We start from the raw sequence: 19,213 nt of genomic DNA on the forward strand, positions 1-19,213 counted from the left end.
TATGTCCATCATATTTTGATCGCACCTTGTGTATCTATTCATTACATTTCACATATACATATATATAAATACATTCATAACAAATCTTTCATTTCATCAATATTTATCTTTAATTACATTAATTATATTTATTTCATTATTATCCATTATATTATTAATATATTTTCTTATTAAAATATCGTCGCTTATTTAATTAGTCGTCGCAGGGTGCGATTTCAAAAAATGTAAAGGACAAACGTGGGTTACAAATAATATTAATCTTTGCGGGCGCATTAAATAACAAACAAGTTAGATGTTGCATTTAAAGATATACATAGTAGCACTAAGATGTTATAATAAAGAAGAATCTCGTTCAAGTTAGTCGTTGAATAATTAGTTTTATAGAATAGAGCTTCTTTTTAACGTAATCTTTGACAATTAAGTTTTCAACACAAATCAATCTAATATAAATAATCTTTGCTTTTAATTAATTATAAATCGGATTATAATTCCTCATATTAACAAGAAAGAATAAAAATCATTTGAAAATTAATTTTCCAGTCTACCTAAAACTCTATTTAAGCAATTCAAGTATTTTTAAGAATCGTTTTCATTATTGATATTAACACATAAACTTTAAAATGAAAATTTACAAGAATCTATAACTAATATGGGTTTAACCTAATTTCATTGACGGTAATCATGTTACATTCGTACTTGCATATGAATCTAATAAAGTGCATTGTACCGCACAATCATGATTAGGTTCTACATTATGTTGTACATGTCTTTCATCGTGATTTTGATTTTGATATGAAGTGCCATCTCTTGATCTCCAATTACGTCTATCCACATAGTTCGCTGTATTCCTGGAATTTCTCTCGGTACTTCGATTGTTTTTATATCTACTGCTGTTGGGTGATCTGACATCATAATTACCATGATTAGTTAGATTAGGCAGATTCCCTACATAACTTTGCTTATTTTGCTCATTTGGATTGCTAGAGTATACTCGGCTTAGGTTAGGTTTCATATCATTCACACTTCGGATATTTAAATTCCGAACTGGCACCAAATGATCTGAATTATTCTTATTTTTACCCATTCCTGATTGTGGATTCATGGCATGGTATTGAGTTTCGTAGCATTGGACAAGCATCAATAAATGGCTGAAACTCATACACTGTGTGGAAAATAAGATCTGTTGCAATTTAAATGGAAGCAAATTTCGAATCGATGCTATTATTCTCGATTCCGATTGTAATGGATTAACAACCTTTAATTCGTTGTAGACATTTACAACAAACTCTACAACAGATTTATGCAATCGAGGATTGAAGTGTTGATTTCTCAGGGTGGCATCTCTATTTGCCAGCAAAAAGTCATTTTCATAATTTGCGATCAATGCCGCTTTGAATTCCTCATATGTACTAATGTGATCACGTATTGCTTTAAACCATAAGGAACAAGGTGGGAGTAATACATGGGGTATTAATTTCATATATTGTGCTCGATCAATACACATTATATTGCATTCGTCTTGGAATTTCTCTAAGAAAGAAGTAGCATTCTCATTACACTTACCACTGAATTTGCTCATAGCGCGGATTTCACTCATCTTAACACTTAATTTTACCTTCTTTTTCTCATTCCTTGTTCTTGTTGAGTGATAGTTCCTATCCGTGACATGCTGTGTCGTGACACCATCTATGTTTCGCTCATCAGTACTCTTCGGACAACTTTCTTCTAGTATAATATCTTCATCAGACCCCGGCGAAGGCGAGTTCATCCCTGGTGAGTGGGGAAACTCAAAGCGATCACTACCCAGGTTATTACGGTAAATGTTGTCTTTACCCTGTAACGTTCTAATCTCTTCCTGAATAGTAGCTAACAACTGTGTATTTACACGTATGTTATTAGAGTTGTTGCTGACCTGGATCTTTTGCTGTTTAATGGAAGATTCTATTACTTCTAAATCTTTTTTTACAGCACTAATTTCTCGATTTTGGTGATTGTGCTTTTCTTGACACTCATCGGATATCCTTTTTAACTTTTCCTCGAACTGTGAAGATATGTCGTTCACCACCTGGACAATTGTTTGTTTCGTATCATCTGATTTCTGTTCTATCCGTTCTATCCGTCTACTTAATTCTTCATATTGCTTGTTAGCTTCGTCAAACTTCAGTTCTATCTTCTGTTCCATGGTCTTGTTAGATTCGTTGAATTTCTGTTCCATGGTCTGCTTTAATTCTTCATTTTGTTTGTTAGCTTCGTTGAACTTCTGTTCCATGGTCGTGTTAGATTCGTGGAACTTCTGTTCCATGGTCTGCTTTAATTCTTCGTATCGCTTGTTAGCTTCGTCAGACTTCTGCTCTATGGTCTGCTTTATCTCGGTAGACATCTGCATTATTTGTCGCTGTACAGCTAACAAGAGTCGATCCTCTGATGACAAACCTGGTGTTACACTAGTTTCACCTTGGTCACTAGTATTTGATTCCTGCTGCATTGTTTCGTTGTCCATTTTTCTTATGATTACTTTACCACTTCGCAATATGGTTAAGTTCGTATTCATTAACGGTAGTATAAAAGTAAATTCAACCTTACTCTTCTTCGGGAATTGAATTTACAAAATCCCGGGTGAGGTAAACCAAAATTTTTACAACGACTTATCAAAAAGATAGTCGTAAACCTGGTTCGTTTGCTGAGATAAAAATCCGAAGTGGTAGTATTTCTTTGGCATGAAAATATTAGCTTCGATATTTAAATACCATTAATCTCACCTTTTTAATAAAAATGACAACGTCTATAAACGGTGCTAAACTGGTTTATTATTTGATATAACTTATAATATCCTTTTCTTAAAACTGTTAAGTACACAAACTCACTGACTAGGTAACCATAAAACATGTCCATAGCAACAACTATCCCATAATAATCACTTACATATATTAAAAACATTCTTCTTTTGTTAATATGAAATGAACATTCTACTAAGTATAGTGCATATGTATGAGTACTTTCTGCCCAAGGTACAGGTAAATATTACACAAACCAAAGTATTTTGTTATAGTTTCGCAACCATACAATACAACAGCATAACTATCGTTCTTTATATTTTAAATTTCAAATCCTTCGACAGAATTCGCGAAGACAAAAGAGTTTGGACTGAATATTATTATTATTATTATTATTATTATTATTATTAATAATAATAATAATAATAATAATAATAATAATATTGTTTTGCTTTCAGTCGACATTTAATTTCTTTGTGAATATAGTTTCGATCTGTTATAATGTTGATCCTAGTATCCACTTTGTCGAAAGTATTATTTGATATTTTGACGTATCCATAAAATAAAATATTACGGTCACGCCGAGTTTCCGTATTTTTAAATTTCTCTGCACTTACTTCTTAAATCAATATCCCTGCAGACATTTAATAAAATCTCTGTATTTCTTTATATTGTCCTCATACCATCCTCTATCAGACTTACTTCATCAGCGTAAGCCATAACGTGATGAGTGCCATTCAGCTCTGTACTCTGGTTCCAATCTTTGATCTTTCCTTATAGCATATCCGAGAACAGAATTGAAGAATAATAGCGACAACGCATCTCCTTATGTCGGGCTATTCTCGACATGAAAGCTCGCAGACAAGTATTTTCCTACGCGGACTTTACTTTGGGATTCACTTAAACACATTTTTATTAACCAAACTAGCTTTTTCCCGTGTACGAAATTCAGTAAGAATGTTATGCAATGCTTCCCTCCTAACCGGGTCGTAGGCCATTCTAGAGGGCATGGTGGCTTAGTGGCAGAGCGCTTACCTCTCGTGTGTGGGATTTTTTGGTTCGATTCTCGGCCAAGTCAGATTGTGGTGAAAAATATCATGTCCATCTGTTTCCTCGGGGTACTTCTGTTTCCTCCCACAATTTCATTTCACCAACTTTTCCATCATCATTCACTTCCCTTAATCATCCGTCTCCCTTAGCCAAAAGGGCATAACGATGGGACGTTAAACTGAAAGAGAGATTTCGTAGGCCTTTCTGAAATCAAGAAAGATTTGATGTACTGGCTTATTGCATTTCCATTTCTTTTAGATTATTTGACGAATGGTAAATATCTGGTCGATAGTTGGCTCGGCTCTGCGCCACCCTGTAGAAACGATTAATTGCACCAAGCAAATTAAAAATAAATAGATAAATAAAAAAATAGCATACAACAATGGCAATTTAATGCGACATAGTTTCTGAATCTTTGTTATATTCTACGTATCACTTTCAATGTCTAAGCCAAAGAGAGTGACAGTGAGCTACAAACATTTCAAAGAAACTCTGTAAAATGGCTTCGGTCTTCTAGAATGGTATTGGTAACCAAAGGTTAAAGAGACTGTTTTTCACTGTTGAAGGTAGAGTCCCACTTCAAGTATATGATGATTGCCAGCTACCTTCTTTCTGCTGCACCTGTAGCCGAATCAACGTACAATTACGGATAGAGTTGGGCCAAAAGAAACGAATCATACATTTTTATTCATGGGAGGGATGAAACGTACTCGCAGGCCGCCATTTGACCATCTTTGTACAGTCCGCAACATAAAACCTGCAACATGAGCATGTAAGTTTATTGTGAAACGATTAAGTCTTTTGTACCAAAATAAATGTGCAGAGGAGGACGCCGAGGTTTCTCCTGGCGTGATTCGTGCCACTTAGACGTTATGTTTACTCCCAGCGCTGTTAGGCGTAGTTTCACAATAAACTTACATGCTCATGTTGCAGTTTTTTTTTCTGCGGACTGTACTACAATATAGGGTTAAGGGCAGAGACAGATGCAGCCTATTGTTGGATCAATGGGACAAGAAACAAGAATGGCAAGGGTACTCATTAGCATTAATTTAACCTATACAATTATATTTGAATATTATTTTGTTTCAGTTTTGTTTTGTTTTACTTAAAAACTAATACAATACTAAGAAACTTTTTTCTTCCTTTTTTTTCAGAAATAGAATGTGAAACACCACCTCCAACCACGTATGGATTTCCAGATATAAGTGGCTTAAATGGGAAATACCCATACAGTACGGTGATCACGTATAAGTGCCAGGCTGGATACGTGGTATGGGGTAATGCCACCAGGGTTTGCACTGGCGATGGGAAGTGGTCTGGTACCACACCGCAGTGTAAACGTAAGTGGAATAAACACGATTTTTTGGCATTAAGCTACTAGCCTATATCTTCTTTTTAAGAAACAAACAACTATTTTAAAAAGTCAGTGCCGTTCATAAAGTTATTACCCTGAGTAATAATAAGAGAAGTATATGCAATTTCTTTTCGTAAACGTGTACTTAACCCATTAAAACAACAATTTTTATTTATTATTATTTTTATTATTATTATTATTATTATTATTATTATTATTATTATTATTATTATTATTATTATTATTATTATTATTATTCATCTATACAATAACATAAATTCAAACAACGCTTGCCAATCATACGATAATTTATCATGATATACGATAATTTAAGCCTGAATACGATCATGCCCTTGCGATAATAGGTGAATATACGATAATTTCAGAACGCTTTTTTTTCAGTTTTCGAATGTACAAATAAATTATATATTTGCATTAAATAATTATAAAACGCACGCACACAGGGTTTTAACAGTCATTCTTGCTAAAACAAATCAATAACGATTTGAGAATTTGCAAATGTTAACCCTGCATCCATTACGGGGAGATGGAAATAATGTTGTTCAGGGTAGTGTTAGTAAGGATTTAAAAAAAAATGGTGAGGACAGTGACGCCGGTTTGGAGTTGAAAACTGAAGATTACTAGATAAGTTTATTACATATTATTGATATTATTAGTAATGTTGTGCCTGTTTCTACAATTATCACGTTCATAATGAATGCATGATATTTTTGTAATCTATGATAATTTTAAAAATAAAAATCGATAATTTTGTTCTTTGAGGTTGGCAACTCTGAACAACACCGCAAAGAACTAACGATAAACTAGTAAAAAGTGTCCATCCTTAGATAAATTTCTAATTGCGCTTTTGATTCTAATTTGAGGATTTTGAATCCAGTTAAACCATTTTCAAACATGTCCGTCCATGTGGTTATGAAAAGAATGACCTCAAAGTTGGAGTATTTGATGTACCGTTTATACCAATAGTAAAAGTGCTCGCACCTAGGTACCTTTCTGATCGTGTTTTTGTACCAATTTGAGAATCCTGAATCCAATTAAACTATTTTAAAGCACACCCGCTCATGAGTCATGGAAAAATTTACTTCAAATTTAGGATGTTTAGTTCTATTACAAATTTGAGATTACTTTTCTAGGTAGAAGGATATGTTTAAAAATAGTTTTATTAGATTCAGCATCCTCAAAGTAGCATATCCAAAGCATGGACAGTTTCACTTGTGGCAGTGGTAGTGGTAGTAGATGTCTACCACTTCCTGTTGTAGTAGAGAGATTAAAGTGGAATCGTAATATATTCTTCAAACGCTTCATTGATTGCGGAAAACAACTTCTTGCTATCTATGACCGCTTTTACTCTATAACGATCACCGTTAAAACCGGAACTGGTCGATTTTCCGCCACATTCTTTTGTCAGGGGAAAATCCGTAACATCCCCCGTCAATACGCACACTGGGAAGAATAAACGCATTAACCCATTTTAGTAACAATTTAGTAGCATCTATATACTCTTATGAAAAGAAAAGAAATGCTCAGATTAGTCGCTTTCTTGGTGTTTGGGAAATCGTCGGATACAAACAGCAATCAGCGACTTTCTAAAGCATGACTTCCTCTGAAGAAAGAAAGAAGAAGAAGTTTTTTTTTTAATAAATGAGAGCAGCCAGTGGGATTCGAATCAGGTTCAAAAGTCTTAATTCCAACAGAAGAAAAAATCCAAACACGCACAAGTATCGATACACGCTGTAAATCCACCTTTCAGTGGTATTAAAAGCGAAGAAACTCCTTAATCCTCTTTGTTTCTTTACGATTTTCTTCGGGTTAAAAAGCGTGTGAGTTGTCTTTAACTAAACAAAGATTTTTGCATTTACCAAGTACTATTTTGCCCTGAACCTAATATTGTCGTAAGTAGTGGAATATTATCAGAATATTTCAAATAACAAACAACAAGGTGGGTTGGCAAGGCTTGTTGGGAAGGCTTCACTACTCTTTTTTCTCGTAACTTTCCCTCCTATTACTTCGAGTGCATTGCTGCCAAACTCACAATTTTAACGGACTTAGAAAAATTGAGGCGCGCAATTATATTTTGGAGAAGTATACATTCGATCTTGTGGTCGTGTGAGTTTTCTGATAATGCAGTACACCATCCAGAAGTCTAAAGGTTTCCTCGTTGCTACATGGATAGATACGCACCTTTGGCGTGGGAGACTCGGGTTCGATTCCGGCAGGAGCTCATGTGATTCGAATTTCACGTTGTAGGTCTACATCTCATATAGACTTGCTACTGAAAGGGACGCTAAACTCAAATCTAACTAAGAAATATACAGCTACAGGCATAGGGAGTCAGTTTGTAATGAGAGACCGTGTGTAATGGGTGATCGTCCAAATTTATAAATATTTTACTAATATCAGACCATGGAACCTTGAAGGGCTAATGTCAAAATCGTCTGCACTGTTTGTTAGGATATTCGAGTGAAATTTTATTAGGACTGGTAACAACAGGGACAAGTGACGAACCGTCGACAAAACTGCAGGTGACAGTGTAAGGACATTGTAGGTATGAGCATCGCAAGTAGCAACTGCTATGGACTCAGGTGTAGCACAATGGAGCAGCTCATAGCTACTGTCTACTTGATAATACCGAGTATATCAAAAGTCCGGGTCATAGGTCAACTTCGTTATAAGTAATATGAAAAAAAAAATGGAAGGAAAGAAAAGATCTTGCAAATACGTAGATGGTTTTCAATCGAAAATAGTGGAACTTTTCCAATCGTACCAGCCGTTTGGACTCCACTGGTAATGTGTCAAATGTTAAATGAAAAAGCAGTTTTGCCAGTTCAGGAAGCTATTTAATTTGGCCCTCGACATACCGGGAATACAGTATTTTTGTGAAACGGATTCGCGGTGTTTTCCTCGCTAGGAACACTTGGTCGAAAGTGAGTAAAATCTTTAAGGCCAGCTATCCTGAATTAGGATTTTCTGAATTTTCCTCATTCGCACCAGCCAAATGTCGGGATGGTACCTCACATAATGGTTCCAGGTCACTTCCTTCCCAGTTCTCCGAGCACTGTGGTCGCTGACGGACGTCTTCCCTCATACGTGACAGGCTAGAATGACCATAAATGCCGAAAGCCCACAAATGGAATTCCTAATCCTTGAGGTGTTCTAGGTTACCTCACACAACAATATGCATGATCACTGTCACTTTTACGAAGTCTAGTGTTTGGTTTGAACAGCCTGCTGAACTAGAAACGGAGCCTATTAAGAATGTGTAGCCCAAAGACCTGGCGATTGGAAAAATTCCATCATTTTAGATAGAAAACTACTTATTTCTAATAACTTTACTCTTTTTCCATTTTCTCTTATTTTTACTCAACTGAGTTGGTCTAGGGCCTGTACTTTTGATACACCCCGTATATCTAGAATCAGAGTGCTCGCAGTATAGATTATTATTAGCAAAAGAGCTCGTTGATTGTCATGTTGACTGTGTTCGAAGAAAAACGCAAGTGTAGCGTAATCCGAGAGTTCTCGCGGGGTCTCAGGTTACGTTATATATTATTATTCCAACAATTTATTTGGCTTTAGATCAGGGATTACGATGTTTAGGAAAGCCCATCAGGACCACTGTATATTGCATTATGTAAGAGCTGAGAGTAAGACTGTACTTACTAACTGTCGACAGAAAAATCGGTCTATTTCATGAAGAATGCCTAGACGCTGTAATAATGCACAACATATAACGAACATTTTAAATAATAATTTTACTTGTGTAATTTAATCCTTTACAAATACCAAGTTGTTAATTGTATTGATAATGTCCCATTACAATTAACATAAGTCTTAAGACTTTCTTTGACTGAATAGCAATATGTTCCTTTATGTCGAGTAACACATGTATCCGCGATGTAGCTGTGACCTTTGAAGTGTTTTGTATACTTGACTGTTCTGTCTATTTTCTCATTGGCATATTCTATATAGTCCTGTCATAATAAAATATGTTGTTGATAATTGCCGGAACCCCATCCGAGAGAGGTAAACGATAAGATGTGTATATTTTTAGATCTATACTAGCTGAACCTGCGCTCTCTACACAGCGCATCATTCACATATGAGCATGAATCTAGTTGTCATTCCTCACAACATCTGTATATGTCCATTTACAGACACAAGTAAAAGACATTTTGATAAAAATCGGTAAGGGGTACCATAAACAGAAGATTTTTCGATTATTTTTTTCAATATCTCGCACCGTTTGCAAGATTTGAACCTACTTCCGGTTGGATTTTCTAATTTATGTATGATCAGTGTTTTCTTTCTTCTTGCATGCAGTATGTAGTAAGCAAATATACACACAATTAATTATAATGTCAGTAATATATAGTGTTGCTTAGGCAAAACACTCCAAACAATAAAGATTCATCTTAGACTGGAGAAATGGTTATCCTTCATTTTTCATTATCATTTGGCCATGAAACAAATGCCTGAAAGATATTCAACCCCTGTATACAACTATGTTGTGTTAGAATGTATACTCGTAGGATATGATGCTTTACTTTTTTAAAATTTCAACACTTCCAGTGTACCCCTAAAAAATGTAGTAAAGAAACAATGGCCACGTTTATATATATATATATATATATATATATATATATATATATATATATATATATATATATATATATATATATATATATATATATATATATATATTCAATTAGAACTGGACAATCTACACAAAATTTGGAATCGACCAGCGAAAATTACACGTTTCTAGCACAAGATTTTCGAGATCTCATTGTCGACAAGATTGGAGACAAACATAAACTTTTCTTTGGAGACAAACATAAACTTTTCTTTGGAGACAAGCATATAAACCTAGCATTTTAATATATAGATCTTTTAATTAGTTCTTGTTTGGATTTAACATTCTTCTTCAGGATCAGAAATAAATAAAACAGACCTTCAGCTCATTGAAAGATCCAAGCATCGTGTACTCCCCTGTAATCGAAACCATGTCTCCAGCACCATAGGCGAAACACTAACCCTTTCGTCACAAGGGGAGCAATTCTAATTAGTAAAGCGTTTCTTTTGTTTCAATAAATTAAAATAAAAATAGTTTTTATGCCTGGTAAATATATTAAGATAAATGAAGATAAGGAAAGAACGTTTTATTAAATATTTAATTAGACTATCGAAGAATTTAAAAACAAACTATCACTGGCGGAAGCATAGAAAATAAATGAATGTAGATGCATCTTTTAATTAGCAAATACAAACAAAACAAATTAAATTTACATTATTCAGAATAATGTCATTTTACAATAGCAGTATGAAATGTAAACATGAAACTTACGGAATTTTGAGATTTGCAAATAAGAATATTACTGTCAGCGGAAGACCTCCCTATTCTAGGAACTTCTTGTTTTAAGTTTTTAGCATAACAGTAATAAACTGAGGTAACACTTACAGAATTAAGGATGCTGATCCCAGGTAAGTAGTTGCCACAGTGCTCATTCCAAACCTCCATTGATTCTCACCAGATGACTTACTGATTAGTTGATCGTCTCAACAAGATAAGACCAAAATGTGACCCCTCCGTTACGTTGAAAACAGTTTATATACTCATCAGTTTTGTTTTTCATCTGTATGTCTTCCTACTTTCATATTTTGTTTCGAAACTTTCACTCTTTGTTATTTTCTGTTTCTGGCTTTCTAGGAAACTAGCTTGGCTGTATCTCTTTCCAGATACAAAATAGTACATTTACAACAAAGATATAAAATTAAATATACATAAGTTTTTTTTTCTTTACATCACACTTGTGACAAATCCTAATTCTTAACAAACAAAATTGATTTGGCTTATAATTGTATCGCAGATAGACACTGAGGCAAGGTTTATTTATAGTTGATTTGGTATTAGTGACTGCGTCTAAAGCTTACGAGGAGATATAGTGATGCACTTACAGAAAAAGTTGATGTGGGTGAACTTTTCTTAACCGATAAAATTTATTTTAACTTCTGAATACATAATTTATTTTCATATTTTACAAAGTCATTTGTGGTATACAGCAGAAAAAAAATATTTAATGTAAAATTCTGAATTTATAATTTTTCGTTAAAAAGTTGTCAACAATATGGTGTCGTAACTTACGGAAAAGGAGGATTTTTCTTCAGTATGAAATGTTATATTTAAAAGCACAATGATTAGAATTCGTTTCGTAATTACCATAAAATTACTTTTACTTTGAAGTGTTTTTGTAGTTAAATTTCCCATGTATAGAACATAATAGCAACATATTTTATTTCCAGCCATTAGTTGTGGTTATCCACCAGTATTTCCTCATTCAGCAGTAGAACTTGTCAACAAATCTACATTGTGGAACACCATAGCAATGTATTCTTGTGAAGCAGGATTTTCATTCCCATCAGGTAAGTGGTTATTTTACAAGCTAAAAATAAGTAAAATCCACTAAATTTATTCTAGAATATCATTCATTAAGTTTAGTGAAGAGAAACTCTTTAAGTGTTTAGTTTGCATTTAGCTTGGTGAGGTCATCCCTGATTATGTTCGTGAGAAATAATAGCTCCAAAACTTCTTCATTTGTTTCAGCATTGGAATTTCCTTTCACACATGTTCCTTATGTTTTCATGGAACATAAATATAAAGAAAGATATTGCTGAAAGGTTCTCTGCTGAAAAAAAAATAGTTTTGACCGCATTGTCGGTTAATAATAACATGAACAGCATTTTATCACTTGATTGTTTATTATTAATTTAATTTTTAATGTTTGCAACGGTAACCTATAAAGACACGGAGAATCGAGAAAATTTTACATGACGTTCGTAGTTAGCTAACATCGGTTTACAGTTACCGTACTTTCACAGAATATATTAAATTCTACAGTACAATATCATTACGCGTATAACGAAATAAAAACGCCTATACAAAAGATGGGACCTATTCCAACCGCCCGATTGATATAATGAGTAGAACAAAATAAAAGCTCATAGACGTACTTTCTCGAGAAAATTGAGAACAAATTATATTGTAAAACTTAATATGTACGGTGAACGAGTACTACGTCACTGTCAAGATGAAACTGATACTAAAATATACCCTCGTGAAGCTTTTTATTATGGTATTACCCAGAGCCAGCCCTAGGCAATTTCCCGCCCCATGCAAACGCATCATTTCCCCCCTTTCTTCAGAAAGAACAAATCAGAATGCTTGAAGTATGCTACCTCATCATGAACAAAGATGGGGAGGGAAAAGCACTCGCACTCAGAAAGGCCTAAGTACTACAAATACGTGTCTGTTTTTTTCTTTAAATTATAATCTATTATGTTAGTGAAAGGTAAAACAAACACACCTGCAGAGAAAAGATAGTAATCCTTTTTATAGAATTCAATATCTAGCTTCAATCTCAATATATCAGTTTGCAATTCCAGTGCAACTAGCTCTTTTATCTTTATTTCTTGATTTTCCTTCTACATCTGTTAAAATTTTTAAAAGAAGTTTCTTTCAACCTTTAATGATAAATTGAGTTCTTGTATTTCACAACAATTAAGCAACTCATGTTGGGAGTTGTTTGACCATTTGCTTTAGCACTGTCTATGTGAGCTTAAACTAATGCGACCTAAACATGATTTATGAATGTATTTAACTACCATCGTCATGAACTCTGTTTCCAACAAAAAAAAAAATATTTATTTTAAATAATATAGTTATGACAAATTTTACCACCCCTCGAAACTTTCCGCTCCGTGTACATGCACGTGTTGCACATATGGTAGAGCCAGCCCCGGCATTACCGAGACGACAGTACGTAGTATAGTTAATAATGAGATACAATTCAAAGTTGTGATTAGCTCTTAAACTTTAATTTCTAATTAACTAAAATATTGTCCAAAGGTACGACATATATCAGTCGATAGGTAACATAGACATTGACAAAATGACTTGCATAAGGTTTGATTCTGATACGAAGTTTCCGAGAAAATTGACAGATGCAAATTTTTACTTTAAAAAATGTGTCGTTCGTTACCAATAATAACTGTTCTGATAGTTCTGTTGAACAGGTTGTTTACACGAGGCATCTCGAAAAAGTATTCGACCTTCTTTGTTTTTGAGAAAACTGCCTGGCGTTGGTTGGCCAAATTTTGCATGGTGAAGAGAAGTCTATGGTGTCTTTAGCTTGCAGATGGGGTTATTTTCGTTTGCCAGATAGAAAGTACCAGATAGAAAGTCGTTTTCACATCCGAGAGGGCACATTTTATTTCACTTGTTCCGAAATACCTTAAGCAAATTTAAAAAAAAAAAATGTCAAGATAGATATTTGTATTATTAACTATACCCAAATCCGTTGTTTACTTTGCAGCACTTTTAAGTCTGGTTTACATTGATGGAGTAAATGAACGAGTAACAGCTCACCAATCTGCTTGGCTAGTGTAAAAAGTCGGGTGAGTACACTGACGGTCGAATAGGATTTTCAGCCCAGTGTCAGGCCGAGTCGATTGGTGTAGGTGAAGACCCAGTGACTTGGCCACTCGCCTTCCCCTCCAGAAATTTTTGTGCATCGCGATCGACTTGGTAACATACCAGGCTTGTGTAAACAGTCAGTCGAGTGCACTGGTCGAAAAAGAAAGACGGTGAAGGCAGGGAAAAGTATCCGTTTCACTGTGTACGTGTAAACATACTTCTTCCTACTGGGCCGAGAAACGTTCTAGGACCAGTACTAGGCCGAGTATTCTAGTTCATATACTTCATCAATGTAAACCAGGTTTAATGTGACCGATATGGAATCACACGTCAAGCATTCAAGGTATATGAGCCAATTAGGAACTTCTGTTATAATACGAACTAATGAACTAACTAACTCTATGGCCTGTGGAACCCGGAGGTTCAATGCCGCGTTCACAAAAGCTCTCCACTGACTTCTGTCCTTAGCCAATTGGATCCAGTTTCTACTTTGTATTCCTATTTCTGCGAGATCCATCTTAAATTTGTCCTCCCATCTGCACCTAGGTCTTCCTAATGGTCGTTTTCCGATCGGACTTCCAGTTAAAACTTTGAAAGCGTTCCTACTTTCTTCCATTCTGGCTACATGACCTGCCCACCTAAGTCTCCTAGATTTGGTGACCCCCCAACAATGTTGGTAAACGCTATAAATTATGTAGTTCTTCGTTATGAAGTTTCCACCATTCGCCATTCCGGTTTCTCTTGGATCCGAATATTCTTCTTAGGATCTTGTTCTCAAACACCTTCAGTTTGCTTTCTTCCCTCAGAGTAAGCGACCATGTTTCGCAACCATACAGCACAACAGGCATGATTATCATTTTATATATTTTAAACTAATCCAATATAAATACACTATATATGAAAGATCTTCAGTCCAAGACTATACTTTCTTCATTTTCTGAGCTCAACAGAAAGCTACATTACTAATCAACGAACTTAAAAAGTTCGTTACTGAATTCTTTATGTCTGTCTCTCTCTGTCTGTCCGTCTGTCTGTTATTTGCGATTTTCTCAATTTTGAACCCTGCATTCGATAGAGCATCAAAAACTTTCTGAGAAAGTGATTAAATTTTTCGCCTCACTCTTACCGTTCCCGAGATATTGGTACCAAATAGCCAGTGGCCACCAATTATTATCGTTGCCAAAATGTTTATCATACTCTTAGGGATTGATTAACACCAATATTATCTCTCTATGACTTATCGTTCCCGTGATATTGCCCCAAAATGGCCAATTTCTAGATATTTAAGGAGCCGTAGCTTGGGAACCATAAGTTGTAGAGAGATGATATTGATGTTGATCAATATCTAAGAGGATGGTAAATATTTTGGTTCCAAATATTGACTGGTGGCCATTGTCTTACTGGCCATTGGTTTGGCCAGTGGCTAGTTGGATAGTGGCCATCAGTTAATATCGGTACGAACATGTTTAACATTCTATTAGGGATTGATTGACACCAATATCATCTCTCTATGACTTACCGTTCCCGTTATATCATCTCTCTATGATTGGCCAGTTTTCAGGAGATTTAAGGAGCCAAATCTTGGGAACCGTAAGTCACACAGAGATCATATTGGAGTTGATCAATATCTAAGAGAATGGTGAACATTTTGGTACCAAATAGTAACCGGTGGCCACTGATTAACTGTCTACTGACCAACTGGTCACCCTTCCCCAGATATTGGCCAAACTTTTCGAATTTTTAGATATTTAAGCAACAATATCTCGAGAACTGTAAGTCATAGAGAGATGATATTTTGTTAATTTTTGCGAGAAAGAGAAGGTGCGGATAAAAGGATTTACTTTTACATCTAGGAACAATCACAGTTATCCTTCCAGCTTCATCTCTCCGTTCTTTTTAAGTTCGTTCTGACAATGCTCTTGGAGCATTCTCAACTGGTTTTGTTCTAATTTGTCACTGCCTTCAAATCATAATAATGCTTCGAAATGTACACACTTCCTCTTTGTGGACATGGAATCATACTCCCGGTGAGGTTGTCGTGTCTATCAACTCACCAAGTACTCGTTATTTTAAACTAACCCTAAATAAACAAACCGCCGTTATCTAGAGTAGTACTTCTTAACTTTTTGGCTGACCCCCACGCTATACTAAACCTCCACGACATCGCGACATGCTAACTCGATTTTTTATTACAGTAATGAAAACTGTAATAGCACAAGACTACAAGCTACTAATAGAATTGGGCATTGTTGCTGTGGTTCTAGTGTTTAACTTATTATTAACCCCTTGCGTTCCAGGTGTCATTTTCCTATATGCGTACCATGTTTTCATTTGCTGTTAAGACTGTCTAGACCGTTATATAGAGCATAGTTATTGTGCAAGCACGAGGATAGCATTCACGTTACTGATAAAAATCATTTGGACTGAAAAAGCGAAATGACATGACATCCACATGGATGTCACTGAAACGCAAGGGGTTAAAGGGTTCATGTTAAAAACAGAATCTATCTTATAAAGTCTAAGCCTTCTTGATTGCATGAAATTTACGCTACTTTTAAATTCTAAACTTTTATGGCTCATCCCGTGGGGTTGCGGAACACACAGATCGGGAAAAGTATATTAATATTTAATGTAAGTGTAGGCATACAGTAATGAAGTGACGGAAGTGTAATTTTCGAATATTAGATTAATTTACAGCATTTCGTTTATTTCTCAAAATTATCTGTCAATGTAGTTTAAAGTTTCGTCAGAACCGAATGAGGTTGACTCGAGGATTCGGGTAATCTCACATTTTGCTTTCCAACAACTTTCTTTCAAAAATCTGAATGTAATTACGAACGTGCACAGCTAATTTCGTACATCGAAAACAGAATCACCGTTTTTTTTTGTTTTTTTTTAATGTTTCCGTGCTGTACAGTATCAGAATCATAACGGACGACGCTAAATTCAACCTTTCATTTGTTTGTATTAGGTGAGAAGAACTGCTCTGTTTGCCTATATTTAGTAATATCTCACATATATTAACTCCTTGCGTTCCAGGTATCATTTTCCTATGCGCGTACTGTAATACCGGTTCATTTACTGTTAAAAGCCTGTGTAGACTGTTATATAGGGCATAGTTATTGTGCGTGCGTAAGGAGAGCATTCACATTACTGATAAAAACAATTATTTGTATTGTGGAACATTTGGACTGAAATAAGGAAATTCTTATGTTCTGATGGGATTTTATGCTGCTTCAGGTTGGCAACACTGACCGGAGATCAAAGACAAAGTTTCTTTTTTTCATTTTAGAATCTCGAAATAGATCTAAAAGTTGCTAATTGTTTATCGTTACAACAACATATGTGTGTTGTAATTGAATGCTCCCTTAGGCGTGCCATCTATACTGAGACAGCACATTTTTTTGTCTTTTCTGTCAGTAAGGTGCTGTCACTTAGAGGAAATAGTAGAACTAAGTCTTTCCTTGCATCCACTAACAAATTTCATCATCCCCAGGATTAAAACGACATCTAATGATGACATCCACATGGATGTCACTGGTACGCAGGAAATTAATATCTCCGGATAGCATTAAAATAGTACCCATTCGCTTGATCTTCCATCATTGAAAGAGAGGAAACGGAGTCACTAAATACAACTGCATGTATCTCAGGAGGTCGGTTCAATACAAAAAAAAAAAAAAAAAAAAAAGCTGATTTCCACCAAAAGTGATTTGCAACTCATTGGATCTTCCCACTAGCCACTAGACTGAAAATATTCCCATCAGACAAATATTAAAAAAAGAAGAAGAAGAATCGATTTGGTGGAAAAACATTAAATTGGCAACACTAATTGGCACTTGTTATTTAAGGTAAATTTAAAGGAGCATAATAACCGTTAGATGGCAGCACGTTTTTCTTATCTTTTCAATGTATTCTGAATGGAGCAGCAATATTCAAAATAATTGAATGAAATTCAAGAGATCAATATTCAAACTTTGCCAAAAAAACAAATTGAATCATTGAATTCTCTGAATTGATATATCAGAGAATAATACGAATACTTTTTTTTAAATTTTCTTTGTTCACGAATTCTTCTTCGATTAATGATTCAGTTTGTTTTTGAGTAAAGTTTGAATATTGATCTCTTGAACTTCATTGAATTCTTTTGAATATTGTTGCTCCATACAAAATACACTGAAAATATATGAAACGCATGCTGTAATCTATTGGCAATACTCGATCTTTTACACTCACTTTAAGTGAAGTTCCACGTCACTGACTCAAATTGAAAATTTGGTGCTTCATTGCAGCTATAGTTACAATTGAACGAGTGATTCTACACATTCGTTTCTAATGATTACTGAGCAAAGGAGGGAAAGGATGTAAAAGACGCACGCAGAAATCAAGATTTCATGTTCAAGAGAAGTAAGTTATTGGCAAAATGGGTTTCTTAAAAAAAAAAAAAAAATAGCTCTCACTTTATGAAGCTAGCGTAAAGAATTCGTGAAGAGATGCGGGTGTTCCGAAGCGTCTATTTGAGGGGAGCCATGTGCGATGATGGAAAGGTGAAATGAGTCGTGAGTCCTCCGTAAAAGAGAGAGCCACTGTCCAATAATGCGGCGTGATACATTTTAGTAGAAAACAGATGACGACAAAAATTGACCCTGAGTGCTGACAGAGACGGAAAGTGTCTGCAAAATGGCAGACTTGAGAGTTCTCTATTGCGACCATTATATGACGAAAAATATTTCAGTTAAGGACAAAATTGGCTATATACAGGAAGAGATATGAGGAGGAAACCACTTTTATTATTGTATTGTCTAGATTAACTAAGGGTTAACAAGAAGTGAGTTTATATATATAAACAAAGGAATTCACTATCCAAACTTTACTGTTATAGGGAGAGAGAGTGGAAATCTAAAGCTCAAATTTGAATCATTGTGTTATGCTTTCATTTACGAAAAAAAAAAAAAAAAAACATATAACACTGCAGTTGCGCCTTTTGAGGGAATTCACATCAGTAAAAATTTAACTTCTGTTCTACTAGCTAAGGAAAGAAAGCTTCGTATAGTTTCAAAAAAAAAAAAAAAAGTATACATTAGAAAAGCTTTCTTTTCGCAGCTTCTACCGATAAAATTACATGTTTTTACAGATGTGACGTCCTCAAGAGCCAGCACGTAATTCTTCGTAAACCCGAAATGATAAATGATCTTAGAGATAAATTTGCCTCTAAACTAATCCTCATTCACAACATTAAGACAATCTCGACTTAAGTAATGCATACAGCGACCTTAGCTTCGTCTAGTGAAGAATTTTCATTAGCAGTCAACTTTTTTGAAATGATATTCTTACGTTAGATCTTAAATTGGAGTGCGTGTGTGCCCACATATTTCAAATGAGAATACTGAAAAAAAAAATACAAAATGATTTCAAAATTACCGTTACGCTGAACGGACTTTCCAAGCAAAAGAATTAGCTACAGTGCGCGTTTTAAACTGCAAGTCATATTATCTGTTGAGGAGAAAGGCAATAGAGTTGTAGCTTATCATTTTCATGTGAATGAAT

At 34.9% G+C, this 19,213-nt stretch overlaps 1 protein-coding gene across 1 annotated transcript in view; it reads left to right on the top strand.

Moving 5' to 3' along the window:
• LOC145687195 (uncharacterized) overlaps positions 1–19,213 on the top strand; it is a 579,982-nt gene that overhangs the window by 545,763 nt on the left and 15,006 nt on the right. The window contains exons 8-9 of the mRNA XM_081760660.1: positions 4,979–5,164; positions 11,497–11,616. Of these exons, the coding sequence (XP_081616786.1) occupies positions 4,979–5,164; positions 11,497–11,616 (306 nt within the window). The remainder of the gene's footprint in view (positions 1–4,978; positions 5,165–11,496; positions 11,617–19,213) is intronic.

The sequence above is a fragment of the Thermobia domestica genome, chromosome 6 (genome assembly GCF_964235325.1).
Source record: "Thermobia domestica chromosome 6, izTheDome1.hap1.1, whole genome shotgun sequence".
In the NCBI taxonomy this organism is placed as follows: domain Eukaryota; kingdom Metazoa; phylum Arthropoda; class Insecta; order Zygentoma; family Lepismatidae; genus Thermobia; species Thermobia domestica.